General features: G+C 38.8%; 1 protein-coding gene across 1 annotated transcript in view; it reads left to right on the top strand.

Moving 5' to 3' along the window:
- Positions 1-19,907, top strand: part of LOC102834024 (chromosome unknown open reading frame, human C3orf67) — a 443,079-nt gene that overhangs the window by 299,526 nt on the left and 123,646 nt on the right. Inside the window, exon 13 of the mRNA XM_006862094.1 lies at positions 15,674-15,877. Coding sequence (XP_006862156.1) covers positions 15,674-15,877 — 204 coding nt within the window. The remainder of the gene's footprint in view (positions 1-15,673; positions 15,878-19,907) is intronic.

Genomic DNA, 19,907 nt, shown 5'->3' with positions numbered 1-19,907 from the left:
CAGAGCTCGTCACTACACTTCCACCCGATCCGCCATCTTTTATCGGAAGCCATCCCTTGCATTTTCATATGAATTTGAGGATCAGTCTGTCAGTTTCTGTATCAAAGACATTTGAAATTTTGATAAGGATTACATTGAATTTGTAGACCAATTTGGAGACTATTGCCGCTTTAACAATGCTAAGTCTTCCAAAAAAACCTGTTTCCATCAAGTTGATTCTGACTTGTGGCAAATATCATGGTAGATCTGCCCATAGGATTTCCAATGGCTGAGTTTTTTTGTTTTTTTTTTTTCTAAGTTTTTATTGTGCATTGAGTGATAATGTACATGGGCGAACATGGGTTTTGTACCATTGTTACATTGCAATGATTGCAATCTCCTCAGTGCATCATTATTCAACAGTATTTACTTCTATTCCCTTTGTTGTTTCTTTTTTTTGAGGGAGGTAGGGGATGTCCACAGAAACACTCAGGAATATATAATCATTTAAACAACCAAAGGGCACATTCTGCAAGCCTGCTTTCTGGCCGCCAGCACTAAGTCTTTCTCTTTCCATGAGTGCAGAATCCTCAGCTGCTCTCTCTTCATGTCCTCATCTCTGTCTCCATCTCTGGATAGGGTCCCACATTCTGTTTGTGATCTTCTCAAGTGATGGTCCTAGGGTCCTTTGTTTCTGGACTATAAGATTAACTACTCCTCCATTTTTATTACAAAACTGCTCAATTTTTGTAATAAAAATTGTAAGAGTCTCAATTAGTCATGATAATTATCGCTCACCGTTGAATCATAGGAATCTTATCCCCATCTCTCTTCACCAGACTCATCTAGATAAGATGAAAACTATTCAGTGGGGACTCTACCTTCCCCTATACACTTTAAAACTAAACTCCCTTTGAAAATGTGTAAGCCAGTCACTTTGTGCCTTTATCGCCCCCTCTTTTTAGGTAGCCAGTGTCTCAATGTGGCGCTGTGGGTTAATGCGCCAGACTGCAAAGCCATTTGAACTGCAAGGTTGGTCGTTCAAGCTCACCAGCTGCTCCTTGGAAACCTTATACAGGGTTGCTAAGGGTCGGACTTGACTCAACGGTACTTCACAACAATAACAACGTCTTAAGTTGCCTGTCTTTATCTACCCTGTATACGGAGGGGATAGGATTGATACTTGATGTGAAGACTCCTTCCTTCTCAGTTGGTATTTTGAGCTACTACATCCATAAGTATGGTCAAGTTCATCAAATTGTAGCAATTTACGCTTGTTTCCTTATTCAAAACTTTTTTTTTTCTTCCTCTATTCAAGTTCTGCTGATTATCAAACCATCACGGCTAGGTAAAATGGGTACTATCTGCATGTTTGGGCATTCTTGTGTATCTGCCCTCACTTCATATCAGCTGGATGTTTCACTTCCCACTCTAGCCCTCCATGGCTATGTCCCTCTCAAGAGTCTCTAGGTCTCACCACACTTTGGGCCAACCAACGCCTCCTCTTATCTCTTTCATCTCCAGGTCAATGGGAGTCTATGGACTGTACTTGAATTTAGCCCATTTCTTCCTTGCTGCCTTTCCTCCTTTTCTACTCACCAGTAGACCAAAATGGTCACCAGCAAATTTACATGCCTGCTCATGTGTTCCCTTTGACTTTCAGTCTTGGAGGGGGATTTGTCCTGTATGGACTTGACTGCTTTCCTTGATGGTTCTCCAGTGAACAACTAGCTTGTTCTTGTAGTAGCCAATCAGACTGCCATTTTTGTTTTGGATTTTCCTGCTAATCTTTCTTTCAAAAAGTGTTTTCTGTTGCTTTAGCTAATCCAGGCTGGTCTGCATGCCCTTTCTAGTGGGAATGTCCCACCTCAGGAGGTCCTGGGTGGAGCTCAGCATTCCACCTAAGGTCCTGTACACTGCAAAGGCTCTGCAAGAAGCCTGCTTCACTGAGCAAGTTCTAGAACCCCTTTTAAGTATTCCAATCAGTTATAGGCTGAAGACGGGTTTACAAGCTTTCTGTAATCATGTTTTTCCAATATTCATTTCTATCCCACTCAAGTGTCTATTTTGCAGTAGTAGGCAAGAAAAACCAATATTTGTAAGACAGTCAAGCATCTTAATATTATTTCCCCTCCTCAGACTAAGCTTTGATCACTGTATGACAGAGTCCTGTTGTTCAAGTTTGAGTATGCATCACTATTTACCTCTGTCCTATTTAGCTCAGGCAAACCTCCCTCCTATCTACCTTGGTCTTCTACCCTCCTCCCCCTTCTTCTGTATTGTCCTCCCCAGCACCCAGACGATAATGTGTCTATGCTCTACCCTGTGCCCTACCATCCCTTCTCCCAATCCCCCGCTCTCCCAATGGATGTTGTTTTTTTTTTTAAGTAGATCACCAGGCCTTTCTTCCAAGGACCTCTGAGTGGACTCATGCCACCAGCCTTTAAGTTAGCAACTGAGTGCATTAGTTGTTTGCACCGCCCAGAGACTCCTCTGTTTATGTAGATCTTTACTTTTCCCAGCAGTATTTTGTAGTTTTCAGTGTACAAAATCTTGTCCTTCTTTGTCATACTTTTTTCTAAATATTTTACTTATTTTAATTCTGTTGTGTATGGAACTGTCTTTAATTTAATTTTTAAATTTCCAGTGTTGTTGTTGAGTATGATTGAGTCAGTTCTGACTCATAGCAACCTTGTATAGGGATTCCAAGGAGTGGCTGGTGGGTTTGAACCACTAACTTTGTGGTTAGCAGTCCAGTGCTGGTACTACAGTACCACACCATTACTAACATATAAAAGAGACATATTGGATTTTTGTGTATTGATTTTGTAACCTGCAGTCTTCCTGAACTTGCTTATTACAGTTTTTTGAAACTTTCTTAGGAGTTTTATTTATAATACCATGTCATTGTAAATAGAATTGGTTTTACTTTTTCTTTTCCAATCTGGATAACTTTTATTTCTTATTCATACCTACTTGCCTCCACAAAGATTTCATTTAATTTGAATGGAATTTTTTTTCTTCATTTCAAAATACTTAAGATTTAACACTTAGACTGTTGTGATCTCAGTTAAACAGACATGATGAGCTCAGACAGTACTAGAGAGATTCTGTTGGTCATGAAGAAAATGTTGAGAAGTGCCCTGTGTCTAGAAGTCCTTCTGCTGTTCATATGAATGCATAATTGAAGTTGCCTTTGCTTGCTAGGATCATAATCCATGTATTTATAGCAGTGATATATTCGGGGTTTCTTCCACCTAACCTGGGCTACAACTTGGAACCAGTTCCATGGTACTTAGCAACAACTACCTGCATCTCTGAAATAAAGGAATACAGCTATTCTGGTTCTAGTTATGGATTAGCAGGAACATAGCCTCTTCTGATGTCCACCTTGCTTTCCAAACATTCTCATCAGTACTAGCGATAACGTCACAACAATCAAGACAGATAAGGTGTGTTTCCTCAAGGAATTTATGTCTTGGGATATGCAGGTAATAAGCTAGTATGTGAAGTAAATGTAGGCCATGGTAAAAGTGTGGGAAGATAAAGAGCAAGGTGAAGCAATGGAATGGTGAGTGTTTCAGGTAGCCTGTGAATAGGTGACATATAAGCTAAGATCCCAAGTTTAAGGAGAAGCCAGCCATGCAGAGAACCTGGGCATTGTGGTTTAAACATCAGAAACAATAGCTTCAAAGTTCCAGATGTGGGCATCTTTGAGTGCTAAAGTAGGTCCATGTATTTGGGAAAATGGAGGATGAGATCAAAAGGGCCTTGGCAAGGAGAGCAGATTTTGTTCTAAGTGCAGTGACAAGTTGTTGACAGATTTTAAGTAAGACAGTAATATGGTCTGATTTACATTCAAAAAGATTCATCTGCCTTTGTCAAGAATGGATTTCCACAAGGCAAGAAGGAATACAGTTGGAATATTACCATAATAGTTCAGAGTACAGAGGAATAAAAGTGGCTGAATACTGATCCATTTAGCAGATAGGACTGGTGTAGTATGGTGAAGAGGAAATGGGGAGAATCAAGGATGAGTACTAGGTTTGCAACTTGAACTACAGACCAAATGGTCATGTCATTTACTGGCTGCAGAAGAGTTCACAAGGAACTCAGCTCTCATCTGAGCCATCAAGGAACTATAATCAGCGATTGTGAATGGGAATCCCATTGAAAATCTGTGCTCTCACAAAGTACCAACCTAAAACAACTTTTATGACAAAGGAAAATTAAAGTCTCTTACAAAAGAAGGTATCTTTCTAATCCCCTGATATAGAAAAGTACTATACTAGTAATTCATAAGGAATGCTTGCAGAAATTGATTTGCTAACTACTTGGTAAACTTCTTCCTTGCAATGTTTTATTCATATTTAATAGAGTTCTTTATTATTAAGTTCAAATATTTTTAATTAAGAAAGAAGTAAAGCCCCCTGGGTAATATTGCAACCATGTAGATAGCTGGTAATTAAACTTTTCCGCACGTACAATTGCATTCAAACAGTTTTGAATGAATCATTTTAAACCTGCAAATGTCATTAAGTGCATGTTGAAACAAACAAACAAAATAACTTATATAATGTGTTTTGTATCTCCAGGAATAGTTTCAGCTTACTGAAGGATTTTATTTTCATAAGAAAGACAAACCATGCTACCACTTAACTAATTCAGGTATCCCATTTAGGGGAAAGAGATGAGTTTTTACAGGAAAATGTTGTTGTTGTTGTTATGTGCCTTACAGTCGGTTCCGACTCATAGCAACCCTGTACAGGGTTTCCGAGGGTGTAAATCTTTACGGGAGTAGAAAGCCTCATCTTTTTCCCACGGAACAACTGGTAGTTTCGAACTGCTGACTTTGTGGTTCGCAGGCCAATTCGTAACCACTACGCTACCAGAGCTCCTATTTGTAAAATAAATTATATTTAACTTTTGAGTCTTAATTTTTACATTTTTAGAAAATCAAAACTGAATTATGGAAGATACTTTTAAAGATAGTTTTTGTTATTGTCATTGAATCGATTCTAACTCATAGGGACCTCGTATTGAGTTTCTAAGGTTGTAAATCTTTGTGCGAGTAGAAAGCCTCATCTTTCTCCAATGGAGCAGCTGGTGGGCTTGAACTGCCAGCCTTGTGGTTCACAATCCAGTGTTTATCCAACAGAGTCATGCACTTCCCTTAAAGATAATTTAGGCCATGGTATAGTGTGAGCAAATGTCTTCCTTTAATAATGCCAACCCGTTTCCTTTGGATAATGTAAACGGATGAGTTCCATTGCCTCTTTGATAAACTAGAGCCCAGAGTTGAAGTAGGGAATATAAAAAGTTATAAAAGATTACTGCTATGTGCAGTTTGTTCTCCACAGACTGAAAAAGGAAAGTGAATTTATAAATTATTTTAGAATTTTAAAGCACAACAATTTTTCCATTGCCATTAAGTTCTATGTTTTCCAAGGTATATAATATTATTTGTTCAAATAGAAGCCATTCATCTGTTTTTGAATTTGCTTCTCAAGTATGCCATTTTGAAGCTGTATTTCCAGGAAAACCCCATGGTTTGAAGAATTCATAAATGTTTCTCTGACTACCTCACTTGCTTCAGCTACAGCAATGTCACATTGTTACAAAGCACCTGTTCGGAGGTCAGGTTTCCCTTTGTATTGGATTTCTGTTCATTGACCTGGCCTGACTGTGCAGATTCACTCAGGGCTGGTGACTCCTCACCCTGCAGTGGCCTCATGCTGTCCTGAGCCACCTGATAGGCAGCCTTCCCCTTTGCCACCCTCAGAGGCTCCCTCAAGCAGGGGCGTATGTCAAGTCTGCCCACATTGTCTACAGACCTTAGGAAACAAGAGCAGTGAGTGCCGTGATTCACATTAACAAATCAAGTCTGACAGATCTAGATTTGAGTCGTGGCTTTACTCCTTTTTACCTATGTGACCCTAGACATATTTCTTAATCTGTTTGACCCTCAATTACCTCATCTATATAATCTGGAAAAATAACAGTATCTATTCCCTGGTACAGTGGGTCCAGTTATACCCATCCAACACTGAGAGAGAAAGATGAGATTGTGCCTGTAAAGATCCTCTGTCTACTCGGCCCTACGCAGGAGAGCTGTGAGTCAGAATTGACTTGAGTGCAATGAGTTTTGTTTTGTTTTATTGGTTTAGGGTTGTTTGGGGATTGAATGAGACAGTGATTGTAAAACATTTAGCCCATAATCCAAAAAGATATCTGTTCTGTCTATTTAGAAGTGGTGAGAAATCTAAACCAGTATACCTGGTGGTCTAAAGACAAAAGCAAAACCTTTCAAATACAATAAAACTTTAAAAATTAATGATGTACTGTTTAATAAGCAATAGCTATATGGTTATGCTGGAGAAGGATATCATGTTTGGTAAGGTGGAGGGTCAGAGAAAAAGAGGAAGACCTCCAGTGAGATGGATTGGCAAAGTAGCAGCATTGATGGGCTCAAGTGTGGCAACAATAGTGAGGTTGGCCCAGGATTGGGCAGTGTTTCATTCTGCTGTGCATACGGTCACTATGAGTCGGTACCAACTCGATGGCACTTAACAACAACAATAACATGGTTATGCATTTATTACCCTCTACTTAGGGTTATATTATACGTAGAGTTAATTAATGTGTCACTTCTGTCTTATAACATATTTGTGTTTACATAAGGGTATCCTGAAAAGAGAAATATTTAGAAACAAGAAGTGATATCTTTGTGCCCACCATGTTCACAGAGTAAAAAATAGGTGTGTAGCTTTGTGGTTGATGAATTGGGAAATAATTCAGCACTTCATAACAATGAAATGCTTAAACTCTTCAAGGATGTTTCATTTATTAAATTGGACACTCATGCCAATTATTAGCCTTTGGAAAAACATCTGATATTTAGTGTTTTGTTAAAACTACATTCCTGTCTCTGAAAAGACAAGGCCATTATTTCAGTTTTATCTTTCATTGTACCACTGGAGATATTGCTGAAGCTACAGAATTTGGTGACTAAATTGCAGTAAAATTATTTGAATTGGGTATAGAAATCTCCCAGAAGGAATTTACTTCTAGCTCACTGCCTCCGTTATAATTGTTTTCAGTCTGAGCTCCTGCCATTGCTACAGACTCATTTGTTTATTTCATTGTCTTTATCTCCAGTGTTTGATTTCTTTATTGATAAAGGCAAAATTATCTAGATTAGAAGTTTGTTTAAAATAATTACATGACTGTAATTATGGTCCAACGTTTGCAATGATATAGAACTGCAGAAGTGATTAGGACATTTTAATATCTGCATTTCTGAGGGTTAGGTATTGCAGACAATATGCCAATTCCTCTGATGAAGAGGAACAATTTCAAGTTCTGAAAAGTTCCAAAAATTGTAGGGAGAATGACTTGACAAAAATTTAAGGCCTGTGAAAAGTATGAATCTGTGAGAATTCATTCATTCGTTGTTTAGCCAAACAAACTGCTGTGTATTGCCAGTTTACACTGGAGTTGTGTTCTGACCATTCCATCACAAGTTAGTTCAGATTTAAACACATCTTTATTTTTTTTCTGGTTCTCTTTAAAATTGCCTTTTATTATGAGTATCTTTACAACTCTCTTATGAACATCCATTGGGGGTTTTGAGCAGGAGAGTGATGTAATCTGATTTATAAGTTTACTCTGACTTTTAGATGGAAAATGGACTTGGTGAAGGGTGCAAGTAAAATAAAATAGGAAGTGGAAGAAATTTGTTATTGGAATTGTTGAAGATTGTACTAAGTAGTTTTCCTTACGGAGATGACTTAGTGTGGGGAGAGAAACCTGGGGAACTAGGGACTAGACTAGTTCTGCCGCTTGTTTTCTCTTGACTGACCTTGAACATCAAAATATTGGACCTTCCATTTCTATGATCTTAAGAGGTCTAGTCTTTAGACCAGAAATTTCCCCAGTAACAAACCCATTGGGATTTTTCTGCTTGTACTGTGGCTTGGACGACGACATTGAGTAAGATTTAATCTACGTCTTTGAGTACTTGAATACATACCAGAAGTGACCATGAATTGTGACTGAGTTACATGTATATGCACGGGTTGCCTATAACTCATGTGTGTGGTCACTCTCTTCATTCTTACCATTGGTAGGCCTGAGCTCTAAATGAATCAGAGCAGACTGTGTGGGCTATGTATCAAGAATTTGAAACCAGTTTTTGTGAGTTAGTTGGGCAAGAACAGCTAACTTACTTGAAATGTCAATGTAGAGATTAAACACTTTACTGCAAATAGCAGTAGGAGATTAAGCCTCAAATTAAAATGGCAGTTAAAGTTTAAAATTAGCATGGGAACATGAACTTCTACTACCTGTAATTGCTGCTGTATTGGACTCCTGGTGTGGCACTGTAGGATTAGCACTGGACTACAAACCGCAAGGTCAGCAGTTCAAATCCACCACTTGCTCCTTGGAAGCCCTATACAGGGTTGCTATGAGTTGAAACCAACTCGACAACACTTAACTACAAAAACAAATCGGGTACAAAAAAATTAACACTTTCTAATTCTTCAAAACTCCATAATAAACACAAATTTGAATCTACAGTGATAACTGACTGCCCAGTTACATTGACAAAAAAATTTTTTTTCACTAAGACTGTTCATAGTGAGGTGCCAGTGCTTAACAAGTAATCACTTCCTTATCACTTTATTTTTGTCTAGACAATTTTTTGTTATAGATCAGAAAAAAAGTGTACTTGTGATTAGCAGAGAGCTTAATGAAGTTTTAGAAACTCACAAACCCTCATACCCATCGTCCAGATCAAGAAAGAACAATACTGGCTTCCCAGAAGTCCCTTTGTGCTCCCTTCCTGCCAAAGTGTCCCCAAGGATACCTTCCTAACAGCATGTTGTTGTTAAGTGCTGTGGAGTCAGTTCCAACTCATAGCGACCCTGTATAGGGTTTCCAAGGAGCAGCTGGTAAGTTTGAACCACCAACTTTGTGATTTGAAGTCCAATGCTGTCCTAACAGCATATCGTTGTTGTTGTTAAACACCGTGGAGTCAGTTCCGACTCATAGTGACCCTACACAGGGTTTCCAAGGCTGCACATCTTTACAGGAGCATAAAGCCTCATCTTTTTCCCACAGAACAGCTGGTAGTTTGGAACTGCTGACCTTGAGGTTAGCAACTTGATTCGTAACCACTATGCTACCAGAGCTCCTTGTCCTAACAGCATAGATTAGGTCAACTAATATGTGTGTATTCTTTTGTGTCAGGATTCTTTCAGCATTTTGTTTTTGAGATTCAGGCTATTGTTCCCTAGAGTTGTATTTCACTCATTTTCATGACTGTGTAATGTCACACTGTGAATAAATACAGTTTTCCACTGCCAATGCGCATACGAGTTGTTTCCATTTGGGTACGATGAAGGATATCTTGGTAGAATCTTAGACTTCTAATAAAATTTGGTCAGGGACGGGGAAACCATTGATTGTATAAGATGAAATTATAGATATTTTCATCCTTGTTGTTTTACAACATTATTACTGATTTCATACCTGTAATGTATTGTGGGTTGAATTGTTTCCCCCTCCCAAAATATATAAATTGGAATCCTAGCCTCTGTACATGTGGATGTGATCCAATTTGGGAATACAGTTTTCTTTGTTACCTTAAGGAGGTCTTACATACTAAGGTATGTCTTAAACCAGTCTCCTTTGAAACATAAAAGGAGCAGATTAGACACAGAAGAGAGTAAGCACAGAAAAAGACTGATGCAGAGTGGTCACAAAGAGTCAAGGAAGAGAAACTAAAAGAGACAAGGATTTGCCTCTACAGTAAACAGAGAGACAGCCTGCCCCTAGAACCAGCAGCCTTAATTCTGACTTCTAGCCTCGTAAATAGACACTAGATTTCTGTTATGATAGCACTAAAAAACTAACACAGTAATATATAATGTGACTTTTTAGTGATTTAGTCATTCTCTATAAGCATACTCTATCTATGCTTTTATGCTGCCCAGTAGAGAGCATTTCTTACCCTCCAAGGCCCAGCCTTCATGCCATCACCGCCATGAAGCTTTGACTAGTCCTACAAAAAGTGTCTTCTCTATTTTCTGAAATGCCAGACCATTTTGTCTATATCTCTTCACTCATACTACCTTTATGTTACAATTTGTTAGAACATCCACCATCCCATTATAATAGCAGTTTCTGAGTCTTGGGATAATTTGAAAGAATGCAAAGAGGCAGGGAGTGTTGGGTAGACTCCATGTTAAGAATGTTGGTACCAGTACATTTCTTTTGGCCTGGGTATCAAGCACTAGCCCTATCCAAGCCTGATTCTGCAAGTCTTCGTCAGAATTTTTGTAGACTCCAGACTAAGATTATTGTCCCCGTTTTCTCCCAGTTCTGTTTCCCACCACCAGTATAGAATTGAGTGAAGTTCTTGGTTCAGTCTTGATCTCATCTTATCCAGGGGCTTTGTCTCCTTTTTGTTCCAAACCACCTTTGTAAATTGACCTTTGTGTTATCCACAGTCCAGGTTCTTTCCTGAGGCTCACAAAGTTCTATAGGGAGATGTTAGCTGTTGTAAACTATTCCATCTTAAAAGGCCAAGGAGAAACATTGGGCCAGGAACATGAAGTTGAAAGGAGTTTTTTGCTTATTGTATTTGTTTTTTCTTTTTGCCAGAGTTACCAGTTCTCTGTTTATTATCCAACCTCTTTGTGATTGTTGTTATTATGCCTCAGTACATTGTACCTTATTTTATAATACTTTATTTGTAAATCTTAATTGCCCTGCTAGATTATAAGTCCCATGAAAGCCAGGACCACATCTTACTTATCTTTTAAATTTCATTGTCTTAGATTTTTTTCTTAGATGTTATTACTCAGTAACATCTGTTGAGAAATGAAAATGAATAGCTTGACTATCTTAAGTGCACAAAAGATTTGCCTGAGTTCTGAGGACAGCTGAATTGTATAGCCTTGAGCCCATTGCCTAGTCCCTAAAATAAATCTGATTGATAATGTCTTCCCTCTTGCCTGCAAGGATATTTTGAGGTGAAATTGGATTAGACACAACATTTTGAGCTTTCCGGAGATAGAATTACATGAGGCACTTTGCCTCTCAGTGGTTGCATAATTTAGTTAGATGTCATCTTGTACCGGAGTCCACGTTCATATGAAGACTTTGTTGCAAGCTTTCTCTACAAAAATTAATTAATTAATTAATGATTTAGCCTTTCTTGTGATTTTGAAATTATTGAAGAGATTTCAAGTCAAAAATGTATCTGGGAACTAAGTTCATTCCCTCTTTCTATCACCTGTTGTTCTTTTCATGGGCCTGGAGAAAGGCATTTCCTTCTTTCTGATCATTTCTGGCTTTTGTCAGAATATGTTCCACTATTGTATGAAATTATAGATTTATTTAGTTTTAGTGTTAATACTGTGTTCAATACTGTTTTGTATGAGATATGAACTTACACATATTTAATATTTACTGTTAAATGATATCCTTAGAATCATGGTGTGGCACTGTAGGATAATCACTGTACTGCTAACTACCAGGTCGGAGGTTCAAACTCACCCGGCGCACCTCGGAATCCCTATACAGGGTCCCTGTGAGTTGGAACTTACTCAACAGTGCACAACAACGGCAAGTAAATTTAGCACCAACAGTGTCTGATCTATAATTGAGGATCAGTATATAATTGTGCAATAAATTAATGCATCAACCAGTGTCCACACTGTGGATTGCTCCAGTATTTCAGACAGGTATTTTTCCCAGCTTTTCCTTCATTACTATCAGTGGTGAGGATAATTCACTCATTCCCATTGTCAGCAAATGTAATCATTATCCAGTGCCACCTTAGACTTCTCTGAAACCTTCTCTGATTCTTTTGGGCAGTTTGTCAATTATGTGCTATATTCTTCAAGCATCTCAGTCATACTTCTGTACATTATAATATCCTGTTGCTGAGGTGTCTTCTATCCTAGACTGTGAGCTCCTTGAAGACAGAAAAATGTCTGTTTTTTTCTTTGTGCTCCCAGATGGTAATGTAGTACATACAACATGGACAAAAGAGTGGGAGGAAGGAGGCAGAAAAAGTTAAGAGGAAAGAACCATAGTAACAGAGAGTACAAGTATCGATGGTATCCCTGGGGTGTGTGTGTGTGTGTGAAATAGAGGAATAGATTTCAAACTAAAGCTGGTAGACCAAAGAATCATCTATTGAGATTCAAGATCAATTTTTGTGTGTATTTTATACTACACATATTAAATTACCATGTGGTGATGGTTATGTGCTGTGGAGTTGGTTCCGACTCATGATGACCCTATACAGGGTTTCCAAGGCTGTAAATCTTTACAGGAGCAGAAAGCCTCATCACTGTCCTACAGAACTGTGGTAGTTTTGAACTACTGACCATGAGGTTAGCTGCCCAACTCATAACCACTATGCTACCAGAGCTCCTTAAATTACTGTGTATTTGTGTTTAATTTATAATATTTTTGCTGAAAGGCAAATATCCAAAAGTTTTCTGATAAAGATGCAAATCAAACATTTGAAAACCTTTAGCATAGCTGTTTGTCAGGTACTATGCTAAAGCATAAAGGAGCTCTGGTAGCATAGTGGATTACAACCTGGGCTGCTATCTGCAGTGTCAGCAGTTCAAATCTGCCAGTCGCTCCATGGGAGATAAATGAGGTTAATTATTCCTGTAAAGATTTACAGCCTTGGAAACCCTATACAGGGTTGCTGAGAGTCAGAGCCGACTACAAGGCACACAACTACCGCCATAATTAACATAAAGAGCCCTTCTGCTGCTGTGGTTAAGAGCTCACTAGATAACTTCAAAGAGCACTTGTTCAAACCTACGCAGCCCCTGCACGACAGAAGATACCTGGCAATCTGCTCCCATAAAGATTTCAGCTTAGAAATCTCTGTGGGACAGTTCTGCTTTGTCACATGGGGTTGCTATGAGTTAGATCAACAGTGGCACACAACAACAACAATATGCTAAGCATTTTATAGCATTTCATTTATTGTTTACGGCCGCAGAGTCGGTTCCGACTCATCGTAACTCTCTGTAGGGTTTCTGAGGAACTATTGATGGTTTGGACCACTGACCTTGCCGTCCAGTGCTTATCCTGCAGTGCCACACCAGGGCTCATTTCAGCCCACTAAAAATCCTGTGAGTTATTTTCTATTATGCCCATTTTACAGATGAAGAACTGGAGCACAGAGGTTAAGTACTTTGCCCAATCACATACATTTAAGGAATGGAAGGAAGGGAGCAGAGTAAATGTTGGCTGTAAGGCCCAGATTTAGATCTGTCTAGCCAAACTTCCTCATCCGCTGTGTGTTTTCTGTGGTAGCACCTAGCCTTGTGACTGTGGCACAGTGTACAGACTCTGGGTTATAAATTAGGTGAACTAGTCACACTAAGTACGTATGAAAGCTATTCTCTGTAAGACAAATTATGAAGGAGAAAATGAAACTTAACTTTTCCATTTTAAGAGCATGTATTGATAATGACAGGCCAGATAACATACATGTGCCACTGTAGGATAAGCATTGGATTGGTAACTGCTAGCTTGTATTCTACTGGTAACCACTAGTGCTTAAATGACTCGCTGGCACACAACAAATCTGTTCACAAGACTGTTCAACCGTAACTGTTATCAAATTTCAGAACGTTTTCATCACCCTGAAAAGAAACCCTGCATTCCTTAGCAGTAACTCTCCATTCTTCCATATACCCAACCTCCGATGAAGTCCACTTCAGTCTATGTCTCTCTGGATTTGTCTTTTCTGGACATTGAATATCAATGGAATCATACAATATGTGGTGTTTTATGCCTGACTTCTTGTACTTAGTATAGTATTTTAAGGGTTCATCCATGTTGTAGCAGATATCAGTACTCTGTTTCTTTATGTATATATGAATAATATTTTGTTATATGTATGAGGAGACTTCAAAAAGTTTGTGAAAAATGGGGTTGACAGGTAATGGAATTTTTCCATGAACTTTTAGAAGCCTCCTTGTATACTAGTCCTGGAAAACATTTTGACAATTAGACTTAGCATTTGCTACCATTTTTGTTTTAGGCCATAGAGAAGGAAAGCAAAGGTCTGGAAATTCTATTGCTAATTTCTGTCCTGTACATTGAAAGAATATTCTTGATAGCCTTTAAAGATGATTTCTAGGAGTGGTCTTGATAGAAACATATGTCTGGGATATTACATCTATAGTATAGTCCACTTCATATAGGAGTTTATTGTAGCCACGAGGCGTTTCTGGCTTTCAGACCTCACAACTCCCATCTTACTATAAATCGAATGTATTTGCTCATAATGTTCAGGATGAAATCCATCAATTCCCTTATATACTGGAATTTTTGTGTTTTTATGGAAAGTGATTTTTTTTTTTTTTAAGCTGCTTTGAATTTTCATTTATTTGATCAGTCAAAAAATGCTGGCTGAACACTTATGAGCCAGATACAAGAAATACATTGGGGGCAATATTCTACCTGTGAACAGCAAATACAATTATTTAATTGATAAATGTTATTCTGCAATTCTGAAAAATGCTAAAAATGAAAACTTTAGGATTCTATGAGACCACAAACTAAACAGATGACCCAGTTTAAGGTTGTCAGAAAAGGTTTCCTCTGAGAAAGTGACCCCCAATTTGGAACATGAAGAATGCCTAGAATTTATTGTCGTAGTTATCTACTGTTGTTATAACAGAAATACTGTAAGTGGATGGCATTAGCAACCAGAAATTTATTCTCTTTGAGGGCTAGAAGCCCAAATTCAGAGTACCAGCTCTGGGGAAAGGTTTGTACCCTCTTTCAGCATCCATAGGCCCAGTATTCTTTGGCAATCTCTGCATGTTTGGCATTCATCTTCCCCTGGATCTAAGAACTTCACAGTGCAGGGACTCCAGGTCCAAAGGATGCATTCTATTCCTAACTGTTCTATCTTGGTGGTAGTACGTCTCTCTGAACTCCTTCAGTTTCCTCTTCTTTTATATCTCAAAAGAGACTGATTCAAGATACAACATAATCCTGTAGATGGCATCTGGCCTGTGAACATCACAGAAGTGAGGATTTACAACACAGAATAATCATATCAGATCACATAATAAGGGTGATTTCATCATAGCAGATGTCTTCATGGAGGTAGTAACTATATCTTATCTGCTAAACTAATGAGAATCCTGGTCCAGCCAAGTTGACACAAAAGCTTAACTATCACAGCTAGGAACACAGGGACTAAGTGTATACACAGGAACTAAGGCAGTTTAATGTTTTAGAGGACCTTAATAAAGGATGGGATGGCTGATATAGCAGAAGCAAAAGCCACAAGATGAACAAGGGGTAGGTGAGGTAGACAGCACTTGAAGGCATACTAATGATCTGACCACAAGGTCAATAGTTTCAACCCACTAGGTGAGAACCACAAGGCTGTCTGCTCCCATAAAGATTTACAATCTCAGAAACCCGTTGGAGTAGCCATGCTTTGTCTTACAGGGTCTTTGTGAGTTGGAACTGACTCAGTGACATTAGGTATGGTGTTTTTAGTTTAAGCCTCTCTCAGTGGGGTGCCATGGAAGGGGTTAAAGTGGAGGAAAGACATTTGTTGGTAATCCATGAAGTTAAGAAAGGCCAAGTGACTTTTTGCACTGCCATTTTCTTCCATCTTGGTCAGGAATACAACTGTAGAAACTACCAGCCCAGCCAGATGAGTGAATCTGAGTTGCAAATGCTGGCAAGCTTACGTCGGCAACAGAACGAAGAGTTGGAGGAGGTGGGGGTTTCCCATGGCCTAAGTGCATCCCAGGTTGACAACTGTAATGTCAGCATAAGCACCAGCAGTGACGACACGACCACCTGGAACTCCTGCCTGCCACCCGTAAGTGCCTCATTTTGCATCTTTGTGGTATTGCCTTGTTGCTAAGTGACTCATAGTGAACCTGGATAGGGTTTCCAAGGAGTGGCTAGAGGGTTTGAACTGCTGACTCTGTGTTACTAGTCCAGTGCTTATCCTACAGCACCACACCAGGACTCCTTACCAAAGAGCAAATTTATTGCTAAAAAAGCCCAGCCTCATCTGAGAAACCCAGGGTCAGAATGAGAACTCTCCCCAGAAATATCGAGTCCATCCACAAGTAACAGTGTTTTAAAACTGGACACAGGAATTAGGAGGTAAGACTGCCCTTTCTTAAATTGTTCCTTCACTTTCACAAAATGTGAGTGGTGTGGTGATGTATAAAACCATATATGGAAACAAAGAAAGATAGAAAAATAAGAATAATTTTACTGTAGACTGTGGTTATCCCATTGTATCTTTAGCTCCTATCACAGGCTCCAACACAAAGAACAGTCTCAGTGTTTGTTAAATAAAGAATGACTAGCAAAAAGGAAAATACTAAAAATAAAAGAAAGACTGGCCTGGTCATCTGCTTCCTTAGAGATCACAGCCAGTTCAATCAAGCCTATGGCACAGTTCTACTCTATGACATGGATTGCTGTGAATCAGAATTGACTTGACAGCAATGGCGTGTGGTTTGGTTTGTTGTTGTTATTGGGTAGTGTGTATCCAACACTGTCCTAGGGACTGGGGATTTGGGCAGTAGAGATAAATGTTTTATTGAGCAAATACAAAATAAGTAACAAAATTTATCAAATAGAAAAAAAATCAGGTATAAGTAAGAGGAAACGACTATAAATATACTAAGTATTGCTTAGCTATCAGGGCAGAAAAGAACCTACTACAGAAGTCAAGGTTGTATTCTTTCACCATACTTATTCAACCTGTATGCTGAGCAAATAATCCAAGAAACTGGGTTCTATGAAGAAAAACGTGGCATCAGTATTGGAGGAAGACTCATTAACAACCTGCGATATACAGATGATACAACCTTACTTGCTGAGAGTGAGGAGGACTTAAAACATTTACTGATGAAGATTAAAGAGCACAGCCTTCGGTATGGATTACATCTCAATGTCAAGAAAACAAAAATCCTCACCACTGGACCAATAAACAACATTCTTATCAACAGAGAAAAGATTGAAGTTGTCAAGGACGTCATTCTTCTTGGATCAACTATCAACACTCATGGAAGCAGCAGTCAAGAGCTCAGACGACGTATTGCATTAGGCAAATCTGCTGCACAAGACCTTTTTAAAGTGTTGAAGAGCAGAGATGTCAGCTTGAGGACTAAGGTGCTCCTGACCCAAGCCATGGTATTTTCAATAACTTCATATGGAAGCGAACGCTGGACAGTGAATAAGGAAGACCATAGAAGAATTGATGCTTTTGAGTTATGGTGTTGGAGACGAATGCTAAAAGTACCATGGACTGCCAAAAAAACCAATAGATCTGTTTTGGAAGGAGTGCAGCCAGCGTGCTCCTTAGAGGCCAAGATGGCCAAACTTCGTCTCTCATACTTTGGACATGTTGTCAGGAGGGAACAGTTGCTGGAGAAGGATATCATGTTGGTAAGATGGAGGGTCAGAGAAAAAGAGGAAGACCCCCAACAAGATGGATTGGCCAAGTGGCAGCATCGATGGACTTAAGTGTGGAAACAGTAGTGAGGTTGGCCCAGGATCAGACATTGTTTCGTTCTGCTGTGCATAAGGTCACTATGAGTTGGTGCCGACTCGATGGCACCTAACAACAACAACATAGAAATCATCAGATGTTGATTGATGCCTTCCTGGGTATAGAGGACTATGGTAGGGACTGTGGATGCTTCAGAGACATAGATTCCCCTGTATGTGTATAATTAGCACTTTCACATATGGTCCATAATTGACACTGTGACCTGGCAGAGGAGGTAAAGCACATCTTAGTCTTCTTGCTTTTTAGGTAAAGAAATGGTAGCTGGGGGACCAAGGTTCCACACCTGATGAGATCTGATTGCAATTTCTTGATTCAGTCCATTCTCCATAATACTGCCTACAGAATCATATGGTTTAATTGGAAAGACAAAGCACAAACAGTTTTGTATAATACAAAAAAAAAAAAAGTCATAAAGGAGAATCATTATTATAGTAATGAAAATTAAAACTATAATTTCTTAAGCACTGAGAGCATTTTAAGATCTCTGTGGGTTGAAGGAATATTTAATTATAAGGCCACTTATGATGTCATACCAAACATATTAAAATACATTTTTATTCAACAGCATATATCACTTTTTTTTCTATCTGGTTTTTGAAAGGATATTTAAAATTATATTTTGGCTCATAATAAGTAATTGGTCTTGTAAAATTGTATCATGTGATCTCCAACGTCATTTCTATCACAAAGGCCATATTTTCCAAATACTGATCCATCTTTGTTTCCAACCTTTACATTCCAATCACCAGTAATGATCAATATATCTTGATTGCATGTTTGATCAATTTCAGACTGAAGGAAGTAGGTAGAATTCTATAGTTTCATTATCACTGGCTTTTATGGTTGGTGCATAAATTTGAATAATAGTGGTATTACTGGTCTTCCTTGTAGGTGTATGGATATTATTATATCACGGACAGCATTGTACTTGAAGATGTGTCTTGAATTGTTATTTTTGATGATGAGCATGATGTTATTCCTCTTGAATTTGTCATTCCAGCATAGCAAATAGCAAACCATATGACTGTGTGATTCAAAATGGCCAATACCAGTCTATTTCAGCTTAGTAATGCCTAAAATATAGATCTTTATGCATTCCATTTCATTTTTGACAACTTCTCAATTTTCAAGTGTTAACATATAATCAAGAACTGATGGCACTAAAGGAGAAGTACAAGCTGCACTGGAGAAATTGGTGGAGAACAAGAATTGACAGTATACAAATTGAAGTCTTTTGACAGCTGGATGTAGGGAGCTGCCAGAAATTCAAGCCAGATTCAAAAGATGACATGGAACTCAGGATATCATTGCTGATGTCAGATGGATCTTGGCTGAAAGCAAAGAATAACAGAGTGATGTTTACTTGTGCTTTGTTGACTATGCAAAGGCTTTCCATTGTATGAATGATGACAAGCTATAGATAACATTGTGAAAAATGAGTATTCTAGAACACTTGATCATGTTCATGAGAAGCTTGTACATACACAGGCAACGATTCTAACAGAACTAGGGGATACTGAATGTTTAAAATCAGGAAAGGTGTGCAACGGGATTATATTATTTCACCATACTTATTCAATCTGTATACTGAGCAAATAATCCAAGAAACTGGATTATATGGAGAAGAACATGACATCAGGATTGGAGGAAGGCTCATTAAAAACCTTTTATAGGGAGGCGGGGCTTGGTGGTGGATAGGGTAGAAGTGCTGTTGGCAAAACTACATAGTACCAGGCAAGGCAGGTTCAGGATGGAGCTCCAGAACTCTGGACCACATATCTAAGAATATTTGGAGGGTTTGAAAGCCTGTAGCTGGTGGAACATGTAGTGGAGGTAGGAAATCACGTACTTTTTAATCTGCTGGGCTTGGTGGCCTGGAGCCACTAACTTGGGTGAGACCAAATGGTAAGACAAAGCACAGGAGCACCCCCACCACAGAATAACACCTTAGGAACCTCGAAGCAAAGGTAGACAATACACTTTGTCAGTTTTACTTTGTTCTGATTTTCTTTTTTTTTTGGTATATATGTTCATTGGCCACCCATTGTTTGTGTACCTCCATTCTGGTGACTAGAGGGGCTGCCTAAGCGAGAGGACACCCCCCCCTCAACCCCACCACTGGTGGGTTCTTCTGCCACGCATGCACACTCTCAGCCCAAGAGCCAGCCCTGAACTATTTTTTTGTTTTGTTTTGTTTTTAAAAGGGAAAAGGACAAAACAAGGGGTGTGGAGAGGGAAAGAGTATAAAAACAAAACAGGCCAAAATTAAATTTAATCCTGAGGTATAGCATAACAACCAACAGTGGCATTTTGAAAT

This window comes from Chrysochloris asiatica, unplaced genomic scaffold (assembly GCF_000296735.1).
Source record: "Chrysochloris asiatica unplaced genomic scaffold, ChrAsi1.0 scaffold00046, whole genome shotgun sequence".
Taxonomy (NCBI): domain Eukaryota; kingdom Metazoa; phylum Chordata; class Mammalia; order Afrosoricida; family Chrysochloridae; genus Chrysochloris; species Chrysochloris asiatica.
The sequence above is the reverse complement of the archived record's forward strand: the minus strand, read 5'-3'. Positions and strand labels throughout refer to the sequence as shown.